The sequence below is a fragment of the Oryzias melastigma genome, linkage group LG12, assembly GCF_002922805.2.
Source record: "Oryzias melastigma strain HK-1 linkage group LG12, ASM292280v2, whole genome shotgun sequence".
NCBI lineage: Eukaryota > Metazoa > Chordata > Actinopteri > Beloniformes > Adrianichthyidae > Oryzias > Oryzias melastigma.
In genome coordinates this window covers 1,973,467-1,989,250 of record NC_050523.1, presented here as the reverse complement: position 1 = coordinate 1,989,250, position 15,784 = coordinate 1,973,467, and the positions used below count along the sequence as shown (strand labels likewise).

Here is a 15,784-nt window from a genome sequence, read left to right as displayed (position 1 = left end):
ATCTTAACCATCATTAGCTTTAAACTAACTGAAGACTAGATATATATCATTACCTGCAATAATCCTAGTGTGAATGCTGTAAGCTGAATTTGGCCACTGAAGATGCTGAAATTGGTAGTTAAAAATGCTGAAGTTGATAGCTGGAAATGCTGAAGCTGAAAACCAATTAAAATATTAGTTAAATGCTTAATTAGCCTAAAAAAACTAAAAAAAAGTCTAAGTTAGCCAAAACAGCTGGCATGTTGCTGAAATATTAGCTAAACTCCAAAATAACCTAAAAAACTTTAATAATTGCCAAAATAGTCCAAAGATCTAGCAGAATGTCATTATAACTTTCAACTTTACTACACTCTGACTCCATATAAAATAAAGTAACGACTAATCGACTATTAAATTAGTCGTCGACTATTTTAATGGTCGATTAGTCGATTAATCATGGCAGTTCTTCTCTCTGAATAACTCTGTTTTTTTTATTTAATTGACTCCTGACCGTGTCAAACTGACGGTTTCTCGTACTCGTTTCAGTGCTATTATCTGGTTCTGAACAAAACGTTCCAAATATGAATCCTGAAGCTGAACTGACTCTTTTCGCAGAACGGCGGCTGCGAGCTCCAGGACAGGTCCAGCTGGCAGGTCAGGGTCTCCCGCCCCACCAGGTCGTAACCGGGGTCGCACTGGTAGGTGATCCGAGCTCCTCGCACCAGAGCCACGTGGGACGTGGTCTTCCAGCCGTTCTGGATCTCGGGCAGGTCCGGGCAGGAGTCGTTCCTGGAAACCTCTGAGGATAAAGGAACCACAGGCCGATTAACGGAGCGGCGGCCCGACCACCAGACCGCCACACGACCACGGGATGAGGCACCAAATCTCCATTGATGATTGATGGCGTGGAGGCGCGAGGACGGGGCGGCGTGACAGAATGATGGATTTCATTTGTGGCCGACTGTCTTCAAATATCACCTCCACGCTGATAAGGACGGCTTACAGTCACTCAGCGTGATTCCAGAATGTCACTGAATACATTTATCACTGATCCGCTGCAGTTTCAGGCTTTTATGAGCTTCTTCAAACTGAACCAAATGAAATTACGACATTTATGTACAAAGTTAAAATAGAAACAGAAAGCCGTTTTCCTGCAGATCTGAGTATATCGTGAAGTATTCATAAGGACAATGGAAGTTAAACGTACTAACCAGATAAATGCTAACCGTAAATGTTCACACACTTATATCAAGTTCTCACCTGTCTCCTATTGAGAAAACTATTTTATTTGAATAAAACTGAAATGGAAATGATGCTTCAGTTATTTTTTGTTTTGTGATTTGGTCACAAGTCACATTATCATTGCTAGGGCTGGGTATCGACAATAAATTCAAATGAGCTTTGATCGATTCAATTCTGATTTTTTTTTTTTAATCCTCTCAAATCAATTTAATTTTGTGTTTATGCGGTTTAAACATTTAAACAGATTTGTTTAGAAATACATTAATAATCTCTAAATGTGTTTTACAGATATTCATATTAATCTGGTAGAGTTCCCATATTATATTAGTGAAATAATAATGAGATTGTTAATAGCATACAGCGTCTGTTTTTATTCATTTATGTTAAAAAAAGTTCTCTTTTAAAAGTTTTAAAAATGTCGTTTTAGTGTGTTCAATGAAGGTTTTTTTTTGTTCGGCCCGTGACTCAGAGAGTGTTTTGGATTTTGTTTTGTTTTAGTTGAACTCCCCTTCTATACAGTGTTACATGGATTCTCTAACAGAGAAACTCCAACGATTGTCCTGCCTCTCCTGGAGGACGTTTCAGTTTGGCCACTAGGTGGCGATCGCGCTGTAGCATTACACCTTATTCCAGAAGAAGAAGAAGAACATAAAAAAAGAAGAGTTTTATGTTTATATAGAATTATTTTGATGTTATGTATTGTTACTAAAAGAAATAAAAAGAATGAGCAAAGAACAATGTTTTAGACCACGAATGGTTACTTAAAAAATATTTCCTTACGAGTTTAGAAAATTAATATAAAGATGTTCATGTAGTCAGCAATGTATGCTTATGTTGACCAAGCGTTAGCATTAGCCGTTCTATGGGAAATTCCATTAAACGTTAGCATCAAGCTAGCAGAGTTTAGCTTTATGTGTTGGACCGATCTCTATTTTGATCTGTTAAGCTTAGATTGATTCAGATCAATTTTATCAACCCTAATCGATGATCACTAATATAAGTTTTTATCTTATCGTGCAGCCCCAGCGCCAAACATATATAGGAGTAACTGAGAAATCAACATTTTGTGTAATTAAAGCAAAAAATAGATCTTGTCTCGTCACTGATACAAGCCGCTCCAGAAACCAACTTTTCACCATTTTTTTAATGCATTGTACAGATTTTAAATGGGCCGTCCCGCTGAGGGCTGCAGCAGGTGCTGCTGCTGATTGACCCGGATTCCTGCCACCTGTTCCCCCTCCTAGAAATGCTGGCTGAGGTTTATCAGTCTTTGCCGGAGCGTTGCCCTCATCATCATTCACTTCCTCCATGTTAATCCCATGGATATGTTCTCCATATGCCAGAGGACCCAGAGGTCGGAATCTTCTTCCTGTTTTACTCGTCTTTGTTACGTTTACATCCCAAATCTCTTGACTTGTTTTTTTATTTTTTGAGTTCCCTCCAGATTATTAAAAACCGTGTCTGCACTCCTGGATTTGTCGTTTTTTTTGGGTTGCCCATCACCTCATGATGATGTCACCAGACTCTTCAGCTCTCCTGCGACGTTTCTGACATTCATGGAAGGATGTAAATCCCATGATGTAAACAGTTATCAGGCTTGATGATTCAGCTCCTCTGCAGGATCTTCTGGAAGCTGCTCAGACTTTCAGGTAGATCCCAGGGAGGGATCTGATCATGACTGGCAGCGCCCTCTGCTGGTAATGACCTGCATCCTTCACGATGCTGACTGACTTTAAGAAACATGTCAATCACATATATGTAGGTTTGATGCTGTTTTAAACAAAATGCTTACAAAAATATTCAATTTTTTAACAGTAACTTTAAAAGGAAGAAGAGAATCTTTCACACAAACATCCAAAACATCTGTTAAACACTGAAGCTCAGCTGCTGAAGACAGAAAAAGTAACTAAAGCTTTTGGTTTTGAAGTCATGTGACCTTAAAAACATCCGTCTCCACTTTAAGCTGGTATCAACTAATTCCCGTTTAAAATTTGAATGTTTAAGATGAAACGATGGACATGAAGCCAAAGTCAGAATCAAGAATCAAAACCCTCCCAGAGAGACGGTGGTAAAAACTGACGTTCACTCAGTTCATTTCATTTTTCACTTCTCCTAAAGTTGTCTGATTTATCTCTCTTCTTTTCCTTCCTCCCATCCTCTGCCCTTGTTCAATCACATCCTATTTGTTTCACCGCCGTACAAACGGCGCCCTTCCACACACGAGCGCCCGTTTACAACCGGCGTTTCCCCGTTCCAACACCTGACACCAATTCAGCAGCGCGGAGACTCACAGCAGCCAATTTACTCGTCACCCTCACGACTCCACAAACTCACACATTCCCCCAGGAGGGAAGCGGGACGGCGCAGTAAGAAACTCTGTGTGCGTGCACGTGCACGTGCGGCGGGGAGAATAAATTAGTTCGGCTGCACTGAGGAGGCGGACCGAGTCAATAGAGAATGAAAAATTGATCCTGGAACTTGAACTTCCAAATCCCTGCAGGCCCATTATACTGTACAGTGTTATGCAACACTGTAAGCTAACAGATCAATCATCAGACATGCAGGCCGCTGTCCCACGAGGACGCTTCCACCGCTTTCATGTTCCTAATCTCCTCCACGCTCTTCACTTTCTGGGGCAGAGTTCCTCTTATTCCTCCTTTGTGGTTCTTCTTCAGGCAACAACAAACTAAATTCTACTTTTCATCAGAAAAAAGCACAAATGAAGAGATAGTTTATGGGGGGGGGTAGTCCACATGGGGGCTCCTCAGTCCTGAACTGACCGTCGCTTCACTGAAACTTCCTCCCAGCTCGTGTAACAACTCCTGCGAGTTTGTGTAAATCTAGACATAAAAAACCTCCGGAAATATCAACCTGCACGTGATTGGCTGCTTTACTGTTGTCCCCGCCCCTTCACCATTGCTGGGGCACTACTGACGCCATTACTAATCATTAATTTTACAAAGTTAAAAAACAAAAGAATCAGGATTAAAAATGACTGTCGTGGTGATTGGAAGTAGTTTAGTGTCAGAAATCCTAAATATTATCTATGTGCTCAGTTTACAATTTAAAAATCCAAAACACACCTTATGTCGTGGACCGAACAGGATAAACATTTATTGAGCACTCTAAAACTACATTTATAAAACTTTAAAACCGTAGCTTTTTAATATAATTATGAACTACATATATAACATTACCTGTAATAACGCTAGTGTGAATGCTAGAAGCTGAATTTGGCCGCTGAAGATGATGAAATTGATAGATAAAAACGCTGAATAGCCAACTAAAACACTGGCTAAATGGTAAATTAGCTTAAAAAATGAAAAAAATCCTAAATTAGTCAAAACTGCTAGCATGTAGCTGAAAAATTTGCTAAACTCCAAAGAAGCCTAAAAAATCTTAGTAAATGCCACAATACTTAAAAAAGCTAGTAGAATGAAAAATTTTAAAACTTTAAAACTGTAACTTTTTAACATAATTCTGAATAATAAAAAGGCAGGAATATTATTCCAGAATAAATTAAACCTTAAATAACTTTTAATATTTTACTCTCCATAAAAATATATTTTGTGAAAATGATACAAGTTAGAAATGAGCTCAAGATAACATCGGGTCATTAATAACAATAAAATAAAAGGATCTGGAGGGCCGGATAGAATTACCCCAAGGGCCGGATCCGGCCCCCGGGCCGTGACTTTGACATATATGCTGTAAGAGATGATGAACAATGCTTCACCTGCCAGAGTGGTTAGTGACTTTTTCTTTCACCCACCAAATTAAAGTTTTACCTGCATTTGTCGAGTGTTAATTCAGAGTCCTGTATAAAAGTCATTATTAATCTTTTTCATTTATTTTAATTTGAAAAACATATGATACTCTAACGGACTATGGAGACAGTTCATGGAGACAGATTTGGACATTGATTGTACGCGTGGAGTTCGATATACGCCCATGAGGGACTTTGGGTGTAAACTTTACTCCATACGAGTACCCTCTATTGTCAACAATGTTTGTCACACACACGACAATGGTTCATTCCATCTTCTCTATGACCCTCCACGGATCCAGACGACCAAAAACCCGCAGCACTCGTACGGGTCGTGACTAAGACTTCAAACGTGTCAAACTCTGCAGCACAATCGTTTCTTCTGTGGTGTGACTGTCGGAACAGAAACTGTGAAGTTTTATCCAGACTCACCCATGTAGTTGATGATGAAGCCCTCGCCTTTGCCAAAGACCAGGCCCGCCGGGTCGGAGTGGAAGGTGATGGTCAGGTCCGGGCTGGTGGAGGAGAGCTTAAAGGGGCTGCTGCCGCCGACGTAGCGGCCCAAGATCCGAGTGGTGACCTCGTCGCCGTCGGTGATGGTCAGCATGTCGCTGTCGCTGATGTTCAGCCTGAGGACAGGAGCGTTAATGGAAGGGTCGTGTTGACAGCTGGTGGGGTGACAAACGAGACGACCACAGAGCTAAACGAGAATCTCTCCCTTTGGGGGGTTAAACCAGAAAACATCCAGAGTCCTCGAGGAGCAGAAGACAGGAACAAGTTCAAGTCCTCCAGAGTAAGAGCTCTGAGTCTGAGAAAGGTTATCGGACTGAAACTGGAGTCATGGTGTGAGTTCTGAGACCACCTGGTTCCTGAACTCAAAGTATCTGATGACAGAAAATTAGGTCATAAACTTGGAAAGAAGAACCAGGAGTTACCTGAGACAGGTAACTATCGGTGAGTCCAGCAGACAAGTTGGAAAACCAGCAAGAACGTAAAAAAACGGAGAGTTGAAGTTTAGCAGTAAATCTGTTTTTAGAACTGGACCTCCACCTTCATCTATAGAACTGGACCTCCACCTAAATCTGTTTTTAGAACTGGACCTCCACCTTTATCTATTGAACTGGACCTCCACCTTCATCTGTTGAACTGGACCTCCACCTTCATCTGTTGAACTGGACCTCCACCTTCATCTATAGATCTGGACCTCCACCTAAATCTGTTTTTAGAACTGGACCTCCACCTTTATCTATTGAACTGGACCTCCACCTTCATCTGTTGAACTGGACCTCCACCTTTATCTATAGATCTGGACCTCCACCTTATTCTATAGAACTGGACCTCCACCTAAATCTGTAGAACTGGAACTGGACCTCCACCTTCATCTATAGAACTGGACCTCCACCTTATTCTATAGAACTGGACCTCCACCTTATTCTATAGAACTGGACCTCCACCTAAATCTGTAGAACTGGAACTGGACCTCCACCTAAATCTGTAGAACTGGACCTCCACCTTCATCTATAGAACTGGACCTCCACCTTATTCTATAGAACTGGACCTCCACCTAAATCTATAGAACTGGACCTCCACCTTCATCTATAGAACTGAACCTCCACCTTCATGTGTTTTGGACCTCCACCTTCATCTATAGAACTGAACCTCCACCTTCACGTGTTTTGGACCTCCACCTTCACGTGTTTTGGACCTGCATGTTCTTCTCTGATACGCGGCGGTTCTTCGGTGTTTCTCTTACAGCTGAACATCCAGCAGGACTCGTTTGTCCTCCTCCACATGAACCCTCCAGCTGCAGTCCTCCCCCTCTCCGTACCACTCGGGCCAGTTTGGGGACAGAATCACACCTCCAGGTCCGGTCAGGTCCCCCCCACATTGGGCTGCAGAGGGAAAGCTCAGATTGAGGAACTAGAACCTCATCAGAACCAACCAACGGAGGAGGCCCGGCTTTACCTTTGCAGATGGGTTCTGTGTCGTTCCAGTACGGGTCGCGGGCGCTGATGCACTCGATGACGGGGGGGCCCTGTTCTAGAGAGTGGCCCGGGTCACAGGTGAACTGGACCACAGTTCCAACCCCGTACAGAGGGTCAGTGGTGGTGAAGTTCCCGTTCTGCAGGTACGGTTCGTAGCAGTGGCCGCGCTCGAAAGCTGGTGAAAAAAAAGGCAAAATGGAAATTGTTTGTTTGAAGTTTTTTTGTTGCTTAGCAGCAATAAACTGGAAAAGATTTCTTCATTTACGCCACTGATGGTATCTAGCAAACAGGAGAGTCTTCAGACACAAGTTAAGATGTAATTTAGAAACTTTTACATTGAAATTATTCTGTTGTTAAACAGAAGAAAACGAAACTTCTCCACAGGAAACAGAAACTGATCCTGAAGTTCCAGTTGTAGCTCAAGACTGAGGTCTTAGTTGAGTCTAAGTCCTGGTCTCAACTCCAGGTCTCATGTCTGGATGGAACCTAAAGCTTGACGGACCTCTCCACCGTTCCATCGGCAGCCTACCTTCATAGCGGATGTTGAATCCAGTGTTGGGATTGGGCTGATCGGTGATGAACTGGATCCGCACCGCCGGACCCTCGCTGATCACCCCCTCGAAGGGGATCTGCCCCCCACGGGCCGAGTCAAACAGAACCACCGAGCCGGCGTCCAGGCCGCTCCACAGAACCAGCCTGCAGCACAAGAAGCACGAAGGCCACAAGATGAAGATGTGGGCGTTGGTCTTCAGCTGCAGGGAAATACGTCCTGAATACTTTGTGAGCTGAGACTCTAGATCAGACTCTGAGCTTTTCAGGAACCTTAAACAGTTAAAGAACCGTTTGAGCTTCTACTGATCCAAACCTAGAAGGAGCCATAAAGTTTTACTTTAGCCTTTAAGGAATCTGGATTTACATTTATGAACTTCTTTTTTTAATAATAAACATGAATTTTGTCTATTTTTTGGCACGAACAGACACAAAAATGTAAAATCATCTCTCAAAATTTGACTTTTTTTTTTTTTTTTTTACATTTGACAGAAGCTCAAATAACTTATTTTCAAAATAAAAGCTGCTCTGTTCCAAACAGGATCATCTCAGTGCAGCTAGTAACAGATGTTGTTCAGCATAAGATAATATGTGGTTTTAACTCCTAAAAGATCAAACTTTTTACCAAAGTTTTACTTTGTATATAAAATCTGTTCATTCTGGAGGTAGAGTTGATCAAACAAGACGTCTTCAGGTCAACAGGATGTAAAAACCTTCATAGTTTATCATCGATGTGAACCTCAGACATCAGTTTATACATTTAACTAATATACATTAAATAAATGATAATTAAGTAATCCTTACATTAAAAAATGCTATTTTATTTTTTATTTTTGTTATTTTTCCCCTCTTTGTCCTCAGCAGTCTTACACTGCTGGGTTTTGTTATTTTAGTTTGGGTTGGCAGTCTTAGTTTTGGTAGTTTTGGTTAGAGGGAGCTGCTGACTCATGGCTGGGTCAGCAGTCTCCATGACTTAGTTTATGTTTGGATAAGGATCCACCATGGAGATAAAAGATCCACGTGTGGATCTGGAGCCGCAGGTTCTGGGTTCTGGTCAGGGTTCTGGTCTGGGTTCAAGGTCTTCACCTATATTTCAAAATGGTTTTCCAAACCCCAGCAGGCTGACCACTCCATGCTCAGTGTAAACCACAGACAGTATATAGAAAACAGGACTGAGTGACCCCTCCCCCAAGGAGTTCCTAACAGGAAGTGGCTCCAAGAAGCCAAAAATCCCATATAATAATAACCAGCTGTTATCAGTCATTCTGTTGGTCAGAATAAACTTTCTGGCTCTGATACGTTTTAAACATCTTCATTTTTTCTTCATCACAAGTTATTCAGGTTATAAACGGACCAATCAGACGCCTCAACAAAAGTAGGCGGAGGCTGCTGGCCCCCACGTCCAACGTTCACAACCTTTGACATATTTTGTGTAGAGCGCTTTCAAGTGGATTCCTGATTGGCTAAAGTGTTGCCATAGAAACATTAAATCAAGCCGAGTCGGACCAATCACTGCTCATGATGGTTCCAACATGGCGGCGTCCATATCATGAAAAAAATGGAAACTGAATCGATTGAATTTGATTGGAGCTGGAAGTAAAACCACTTTCTATGAATGACGTCACACTCGCTCAGTCCAGCTCTCTATACAGTCAATGGGTCCCCCTCCCCCACTCTTGACTGCTTAGAGACATTTGGGTGAATTATCAGGAATTTACAGACGGAATCACAAAAACATGAAGTCCGAGCTTTAATCTGACCCCGGATATCCTGCCATATTTGTGTATTCAGATTTAGGTTCTTCTTTGGTTGTTGTCTCAGATTCCATGGAAAGTGAAACGTTTCACCTGCAACAGCCAAACACCTCAGAAAATATGTGGCTACAGAAAATGAAAAACTCATCTGTCCATTCTCCAAACCGGCGTATTACAGTTCAAGGCCATAGAGCTGCTGGAGCCTATCCCAGCTACGGTTGGGTGAAGGCGGGGCTTATCTTATCCAGTTGTGTGAATGAATCGCTGTACCTGTCGGTGGGCCCCAGAAGCAGCCTCTCCAGGTGGAGGTGCAGCCTCTGGTCTTTTGGCGCCTCCAGGGACCAGGAGCAGGACCGGTCCAGCGTGGCGTTGGGTCCGTGGTGGGGGGAGGGGGACAACACCCTCCCTATGGTGGCGTTCTTCACGGTGCCCCCGCACAAAGCTGGAAGGACAAAACTGAGGCTGAACTGCAGTGAAAAAGCTGAAATTATTCAGATTTTAACATAATAAACTCGACTACTACTAAAATGACAAAAGATACATTTATACAACTTAAAAGTTAATGAAACATTGATTTTTTTGCCTTTCTTAATGCATACACATGTGTATTACATTCTGTATTTTATTCATCTTTTAATAATATTTTGTTCTTTTTAATACATTTTTTGCCTTAATTATTTGCTTGATATTTTTAATATATATATTTTTTTATTGAACTGATGGTTACATTATTAATTTAGGATGATTCCGTTGTCTTTCATACATTACTGCAAAATGTGATCTTTATTTTATCTTTTTGTTACGTCTCTGTTTGTAAATGAACTACAAGAGTATTAGAGCCACCTTAAATAAAACTGTAAAGTTTTGAAGAAAAGTCAACATTTTACAAAAATAAAGTCATTCATTTATGAGAAAAAAGTTAAATTTCACAAAAATAAATGTTAAACTAGAAAAATTGCATTACCTCCGATAATGCATGTGTGAATGCATTATCGCGTTGTGTAAAGTTGTGTTAAATTTGTGTAAGTTGTGTAATTGTAAGAATGTGTAGTAAAAGCATGAATTTCCTGAACATGCTGGATGTGTAAAATTGCATAAAATGCAGAATTTGCTTAAAATTTGCACAGATTTGTGTAAAATTGTGTAAAGTTGTGTTAATTTGTGTAATTTTGTGTAACTTGCATGAATTTTAACAATGCTGGAAGTACAAACATGAATTTCTGGACATGCTGAATGTTTTAAATTGCTTAAATTGCATAAAGTTTGTAATTTGCAGGAATTTGTAAAAAAAATCCTATTAGTTATAATGGGGCTGAAAAAACGCACAAATTGTGTAACTACGCAAAAACTGTAAAGTGCACAACTACTAAAAATACAAGCAGTAATGTCCTTAACAAGTTGAACGTTTTGATACCAAGATTGTGTAAATCGCATAAAGTGTGCTTGAGTTTTTACGTGTCAAAAAACGTACGGAAGAAAACGTAATTAAAGAATCTCAATAGTGTGAATGCATTGAATGCATTCACACAATTATTTGACGACTCAAACTTTTACAAAAAAAGCTGAACAGTTATAAGATAAAAGTCTTAAATTTAAGAAAATACTCAACATATGTTGAGAATAAAGTCACACAATGATAAGAATCATGAATTTGTGAAATTAAATCAAAGTTTACAAAATTAACGTGATGTAAAATTAATGGAAGAAAGTCCAAATTTTATAAAAATAAAGATAAAAAACTGAGTTGAAAGTTGAAATTTTGCAAGAGCAAAGATGTAAAATATAAGAAAAAGGCAATAATTTTACAGGAGAAAAATTGTACAATTGTGAGGAAAGATTTCAAATCTTACAAAAATAAATTTGTAAAATTAAGAGAGAAACTCGAAAATTTGTGTCGTACAAATATAAGTAAAAGTGAAATCATAAATTTGTGAAAATACGTCAAAAGTTAAAGACAAAAATAAACATGATCCAAAATTATTGGAGGAAAGTCAAAATTTGATAAAAAATAAAGATAAAAACTGAGTTGAAAGTTGAAATTAGGTATGAAAAAAGTCTTAAACTTAAGAAAATACTCAAAATCTGTTGAGAATAAAGTCATACTGTGATAAAAAAAAGAAAGTCAAGTCATACATTTAGGAGAAAAAGTCAAAAGTTTACAAAAATAAACGTGTCAAATTATCTGATGAAAGTTGAAATTTTACGAGTAAAGTTGTAAAATATAAAAAAAAAAAAAAATCTAAATTTTCCAGAAGACTTACAAGAATAAAGTCATAAAATTGGGAAAAAAACTCAAACTTTTGTGAGAATAGAGTTGCACCTTTATAAGAAAAATCTGTAAATCTATTGTAAAAAGTCCAAATTTGACAAAAATAAAGTCAGAATATCAGAAAAAAGGGAAAAAAAATGCAAAAACAAAATTTGTAAAAAGTCGAGAAATTCTTTTCTAAAAATTTGTATGACTTTATCCTTCTCAATTGTATTACTTCTTTTTCTTGACTTTATTTTATAGATATGTATATATATATATATATATATATATATATATATATATATATATATATATATATATATATATGTGTGTGTCTGTATGTATATACTGCTAGCTGTTAAGGGGTGTCAGTATTCTGTTGTAATCAACCTTTTAGTGTTTTGGAGTTTATTTCTTTTCCAATTTGAAAAACACAACTTTAAATAGTTAAATTATAAGTAAAAAAGAAACAATATCTGGTATTTAAAACATTGGATAATTATTGAAATATAATCTAATAATATATATATATATATATATATATATATATATATATATATATAAAAGTAAATAGTAAATAAAGGTAAAATATTAATAGAATAAATAACACAGTTTAATCAACACATTAAAAAACTGTTTTGAATTTTATAGATTGTTGTTGACTAAATCTGAATCATTTTTTCATCTTCACTTAAATGTTGAGCTTAAAAACTCTTCTTGTTTGTTTGTTTGTTTCTTCAGCTTCACACTCAGACCTACTGACCTCGGCAGGTGGGCTCCTTGCCGCTCCACGCCGGTAGGGAGGCGTTGAGGCAGGTGAGCAGGTGCGCCCCCTGCAGGTGGTAACCCATGTGGCAGTGGAAGCGGGCGATGCCGCCGGGGAGCAGGTCCAGAACCGACACCTCCCCAAAGTGAGGCCTCTTTGGGAGCGAGCAGCTCAGCCTGAAGACTGCAAACAAACTCAAACTGTAGAGAAACATCCAGAAAGAGGCTCTGACTTCAGAAAGTTTGTCTTGGATTCTAATTTTGAAGAATAATTCTGCAGCTGCAGGAACATTTACAGCAAACTGAATCGCACAGGGGCCAAAATCCAAAACACACCTTAGGTCCAAAAATATTCCAAAACTTAGCAGAATGCCAATTTTTAAAACTTTAAAACTTTGAAATGAGCGCAAGATAACATCAGACCATTAATAACAATAAAATAAAATGATCCGGAGATAGAATTACCCGGAGGGCCGGATCCGGCCCCCGGGCCTTGACTGAGACGTAATTTAGAGTTTACGATGGTTCACTGTTCCTTCATTTTCTGCACTTTTGGGTCGTCCTTGTTTGGATTTTGTCCTCTGCTGCCGTGTTGAACATAAGCTGGTTTGCTTCGTCCTTCTATAAAACCCGGGGATGTAAAAGCGACGTGAGAAGGCGCCATATGCTGCTCCGCGCGGCATGACGCTCTGCATCCACGCAGAAGCACGTTTGACCTTTTCAAGGAGACTGTCTCCGCTCAGAGTCACAGAGCTGTGACTGGTGACGGCGGATTGGGTCTGAAAAACTGCGATCCAACGGCACATAAAGATTTATGTGAGCTGACAGGAAAACGCGGGCTGGGAAGAGCAGAGCATGCTGGGGGATTTCCAGCCTCTGTTTCTGCATTCTGGGACCTTCCATCATAAGCGTCAACTGGAATGACGTCCCCCTGCAGCTCGCTGGCTGTTTGTTACACGTATGGACGTTAGGAAGCCGCGGCGCCGTAAACGTGCCGTAACGGCCTTAGCGGGAGATTTCGCGCTTTTCTCCATTCTCTGATGTGAAAGGATGAGACGGATGCGATTAATGGCACAGGTGGATCATTTCAGCGGATGCTTCTCCTGTTTCAGCCTTGTCATTTCCCATCATGCACTGGCACTTTCTCTGCCTCCTAATGAGATGACAGCCGATTAATCAGAGATCTAATCAGCGGCTTCACATGACGGGTCTTTGTGACTGGTTTTTGACTGTCTCAGCATCTCCACGGCGACGGCGACTCACTCTGGTAGTGCAGCTGGAACAGGCCCGTGCTCCCGTCCGCCGCCGAGCGGTAGTAAACGGACAGCGTGTTGGTGGGGCTGCGGATCACCTGACCCTCCACCAGCAGCGTGTGATTGGCCAGAACCAGCGAGGCGCCCCGCTCGTCCACGCCTCTGATGGACAGCTGCTCGCTGTCGGACAGGTTCACGCTCTTCACCTGGAAACCCAGACGGACAGGTGTCAGTGAGCGATTCACACAGGACGCAGCGCGATCCTCAAACCTGTGTTAGCGCTAACGTTCACACAGCTAGCAAAAAACATTGGGGTAACGACACTTCCTGTCAGATTCTTGATGCATTTTTAAAGATATTTTACCAATATTTTACCTAACATGGTATGTTGAATACAAACCAGAAAATACCAAAATGTTGCAGTTCCACAAAGAACCACTAGAGGCCGGTTGCAGGTGGCGCTGGACGATCTGAGGATACATATCATGTATGGGATAGAAAAAGGTCTATCGTGGCGTTTCTCTTCTGTCTTTTCAATCCTTTTTATTATCAATTACAATTAAAACTATATGGCATTATCTGTGATAATGCTAGTGTGAATGCTGTAAGCTGAATGTGACGACTGAAGATGCTAGTGCTGATAGCTGAAAACGCGGAAACTGGAAGCTTCCCAAAATAGTAGCTAAAGGCAAAATTAGGCTACAAAATTGCTAAAATGTCTGAATTAGCCAAAACAGCTAGCATAATGCTAAAATATTAGCTAAACTCTGAAAAAATTGAAAAATATCTTAACTCCACAAAATTTGGAGTTAGCTAATACAATATTTTATGCCTAGTTTACCTAATATTTCATACCTATTTCATACCTACTAATGCTAGTCTTTTGGCTAATTTGGCATCTACTGAAATTTTTTAATACTAATTTAGAGTTCAGCTAATATTTTAGCAACAGGCTAATGTTTTTGGCTAATTTACTTTACTGAGGGTTTTTAGGCAATTTTGTTTAGCTGGTATTTAAGCAACAAGCTAGTTTTTTGGATAATTTGGGGGTTTACTTCATGTTTAAGCAACACACTAAATATTTTTTTTGCAAAATTGTTATATATTAAGGTTTTTAAATAATTTTAATACATATTTTTCATAAATTTAGGCCAACTTCAGCGCCTTTTTATAGTTCTTTAACAGAATTTCCAGTCTTTTAGCAAATTTAAAATTTAGCAACTAACTTTTGCATTTTGCAGTAAATCCCTTCAGCAATTAAAGTAAATTGCAACTTCAGCAACTACTTTCAGCAAAAAACATTCACACTAGAATTATATCAGTTATTTTAACTATTCTATTTATTTTTACTTTTGTGCAAAAAAACTTTTGTACTAAGAAACGTAAAACCTCTGTGCACAAAATAGAAGTGTTTATAGTCAGGTTTCATTTATCTTTGGATGTAATTTTTCCTGATTTTATTAAAGACAAATTTCCCTTCATACAAAAGGAGTTTATACAAATAAACCTCTCATGTGTTGGAAGATTTATATTTCCTGATTCTCACAGTAACATCTGTTTGCTCATCTGCTGGACAGGACAAGTTAACAAAAATGTAAAAATTTAACATTTTCCGCATTCTTAGGGGGCGTGTCTTTTTCATTAGGAAGTGGGCGGAGTCATGTGTGAAACCAACAGAATTTTAAACTTTACTTTTCCTCGTCCACCTGTTGTTTTCTACCTGTTGATGAGGTGAATTTAGAAGGGGTGTGTATTGGCGAGAGTCTGACGATGCGTATCGCGATACTCAGCTCACGATACGATATTTATTGCGATGTTTCCCAAGAGTGTACCTGAACAATTTTTCATGATTTTTTAAAGATTTGACTTAGAAAAACTTCTAGTATTAATTCATTGTAATAAAATGGTAACATTCAGTGGACCGCTAGTCGGAGGTTTATGTGGAAAACAAAAGTAAGACCCATAAATAATTGATTCAATATCCCCATGTCAGCATTTTAAATTGATACAAGTATCGTGATATATTGCCAAATCTTTTTCTCCCTAGAATTTAGTAACCTCTAATTGGTCACACCATTTCTGAGTGATGTCAGCTCTCCTCTTCATCGTGACTGAAGAGGAGTTGCACTGGCGGCCAATAGGGGTCAGAGTTGAGCCAAAGCTCCAACACCTGCATCCCCCTCCAACACCTGCAGCCCCCCCTCCAACACCTGCAGCCCCCCTCCAACACCTGCAACCCC

The 15,784-nt window shown here is 39.7% G+C and overlaps 1 protein-coding gene across 4 annotated transcripts in view; it reads right to left on the bottom strand.

Annotated features, from left to right (window-relative positions):
• The window catches only part of LOC112163098 (seizure 6-like protein), a 58,666-nt gene that overhangs the window by 9,756 nt on the left and 33,126 nt on the right, over positions 1–15,784 (bottom strand). For all 4 annotated transcript variants that reach the window (XM_024299257.2, XM_024299259.2, XM_024299261.2 and 1 more), the window contains exons 4-11: positions 13,555–13,750; positions 12,290–12,475; positions 9,546–9,717; positions 7,502–7,668; positions 6,953–7,147; positions 6,741–6,879; positions 5,420–5,616; positions 584–778 (exon numbers count right to left, since the gene is read on the bottom strand). In XM_024299257.2, the coding sequence (XP_024155025.1) occupies positions 584–778; positions 5,420–5,616; positions 6,741–6,879; positions 6,953–7,147; positions 7,502–7,668; positions 9,546–9,717; positions 12,290–12,475; positions 13,555–13,750 (1,447 nt within the window). The remainder of the gene's footprint in view (positions 1–583; positions 779–5,419; positions 5,617–6,740; positions 6,880–6,952; positions 7,148–7,501; positions 7,669–9,545; positions 9,718–12,289; positions 12,476–13,554; positions 13,751–15,784) is intronic.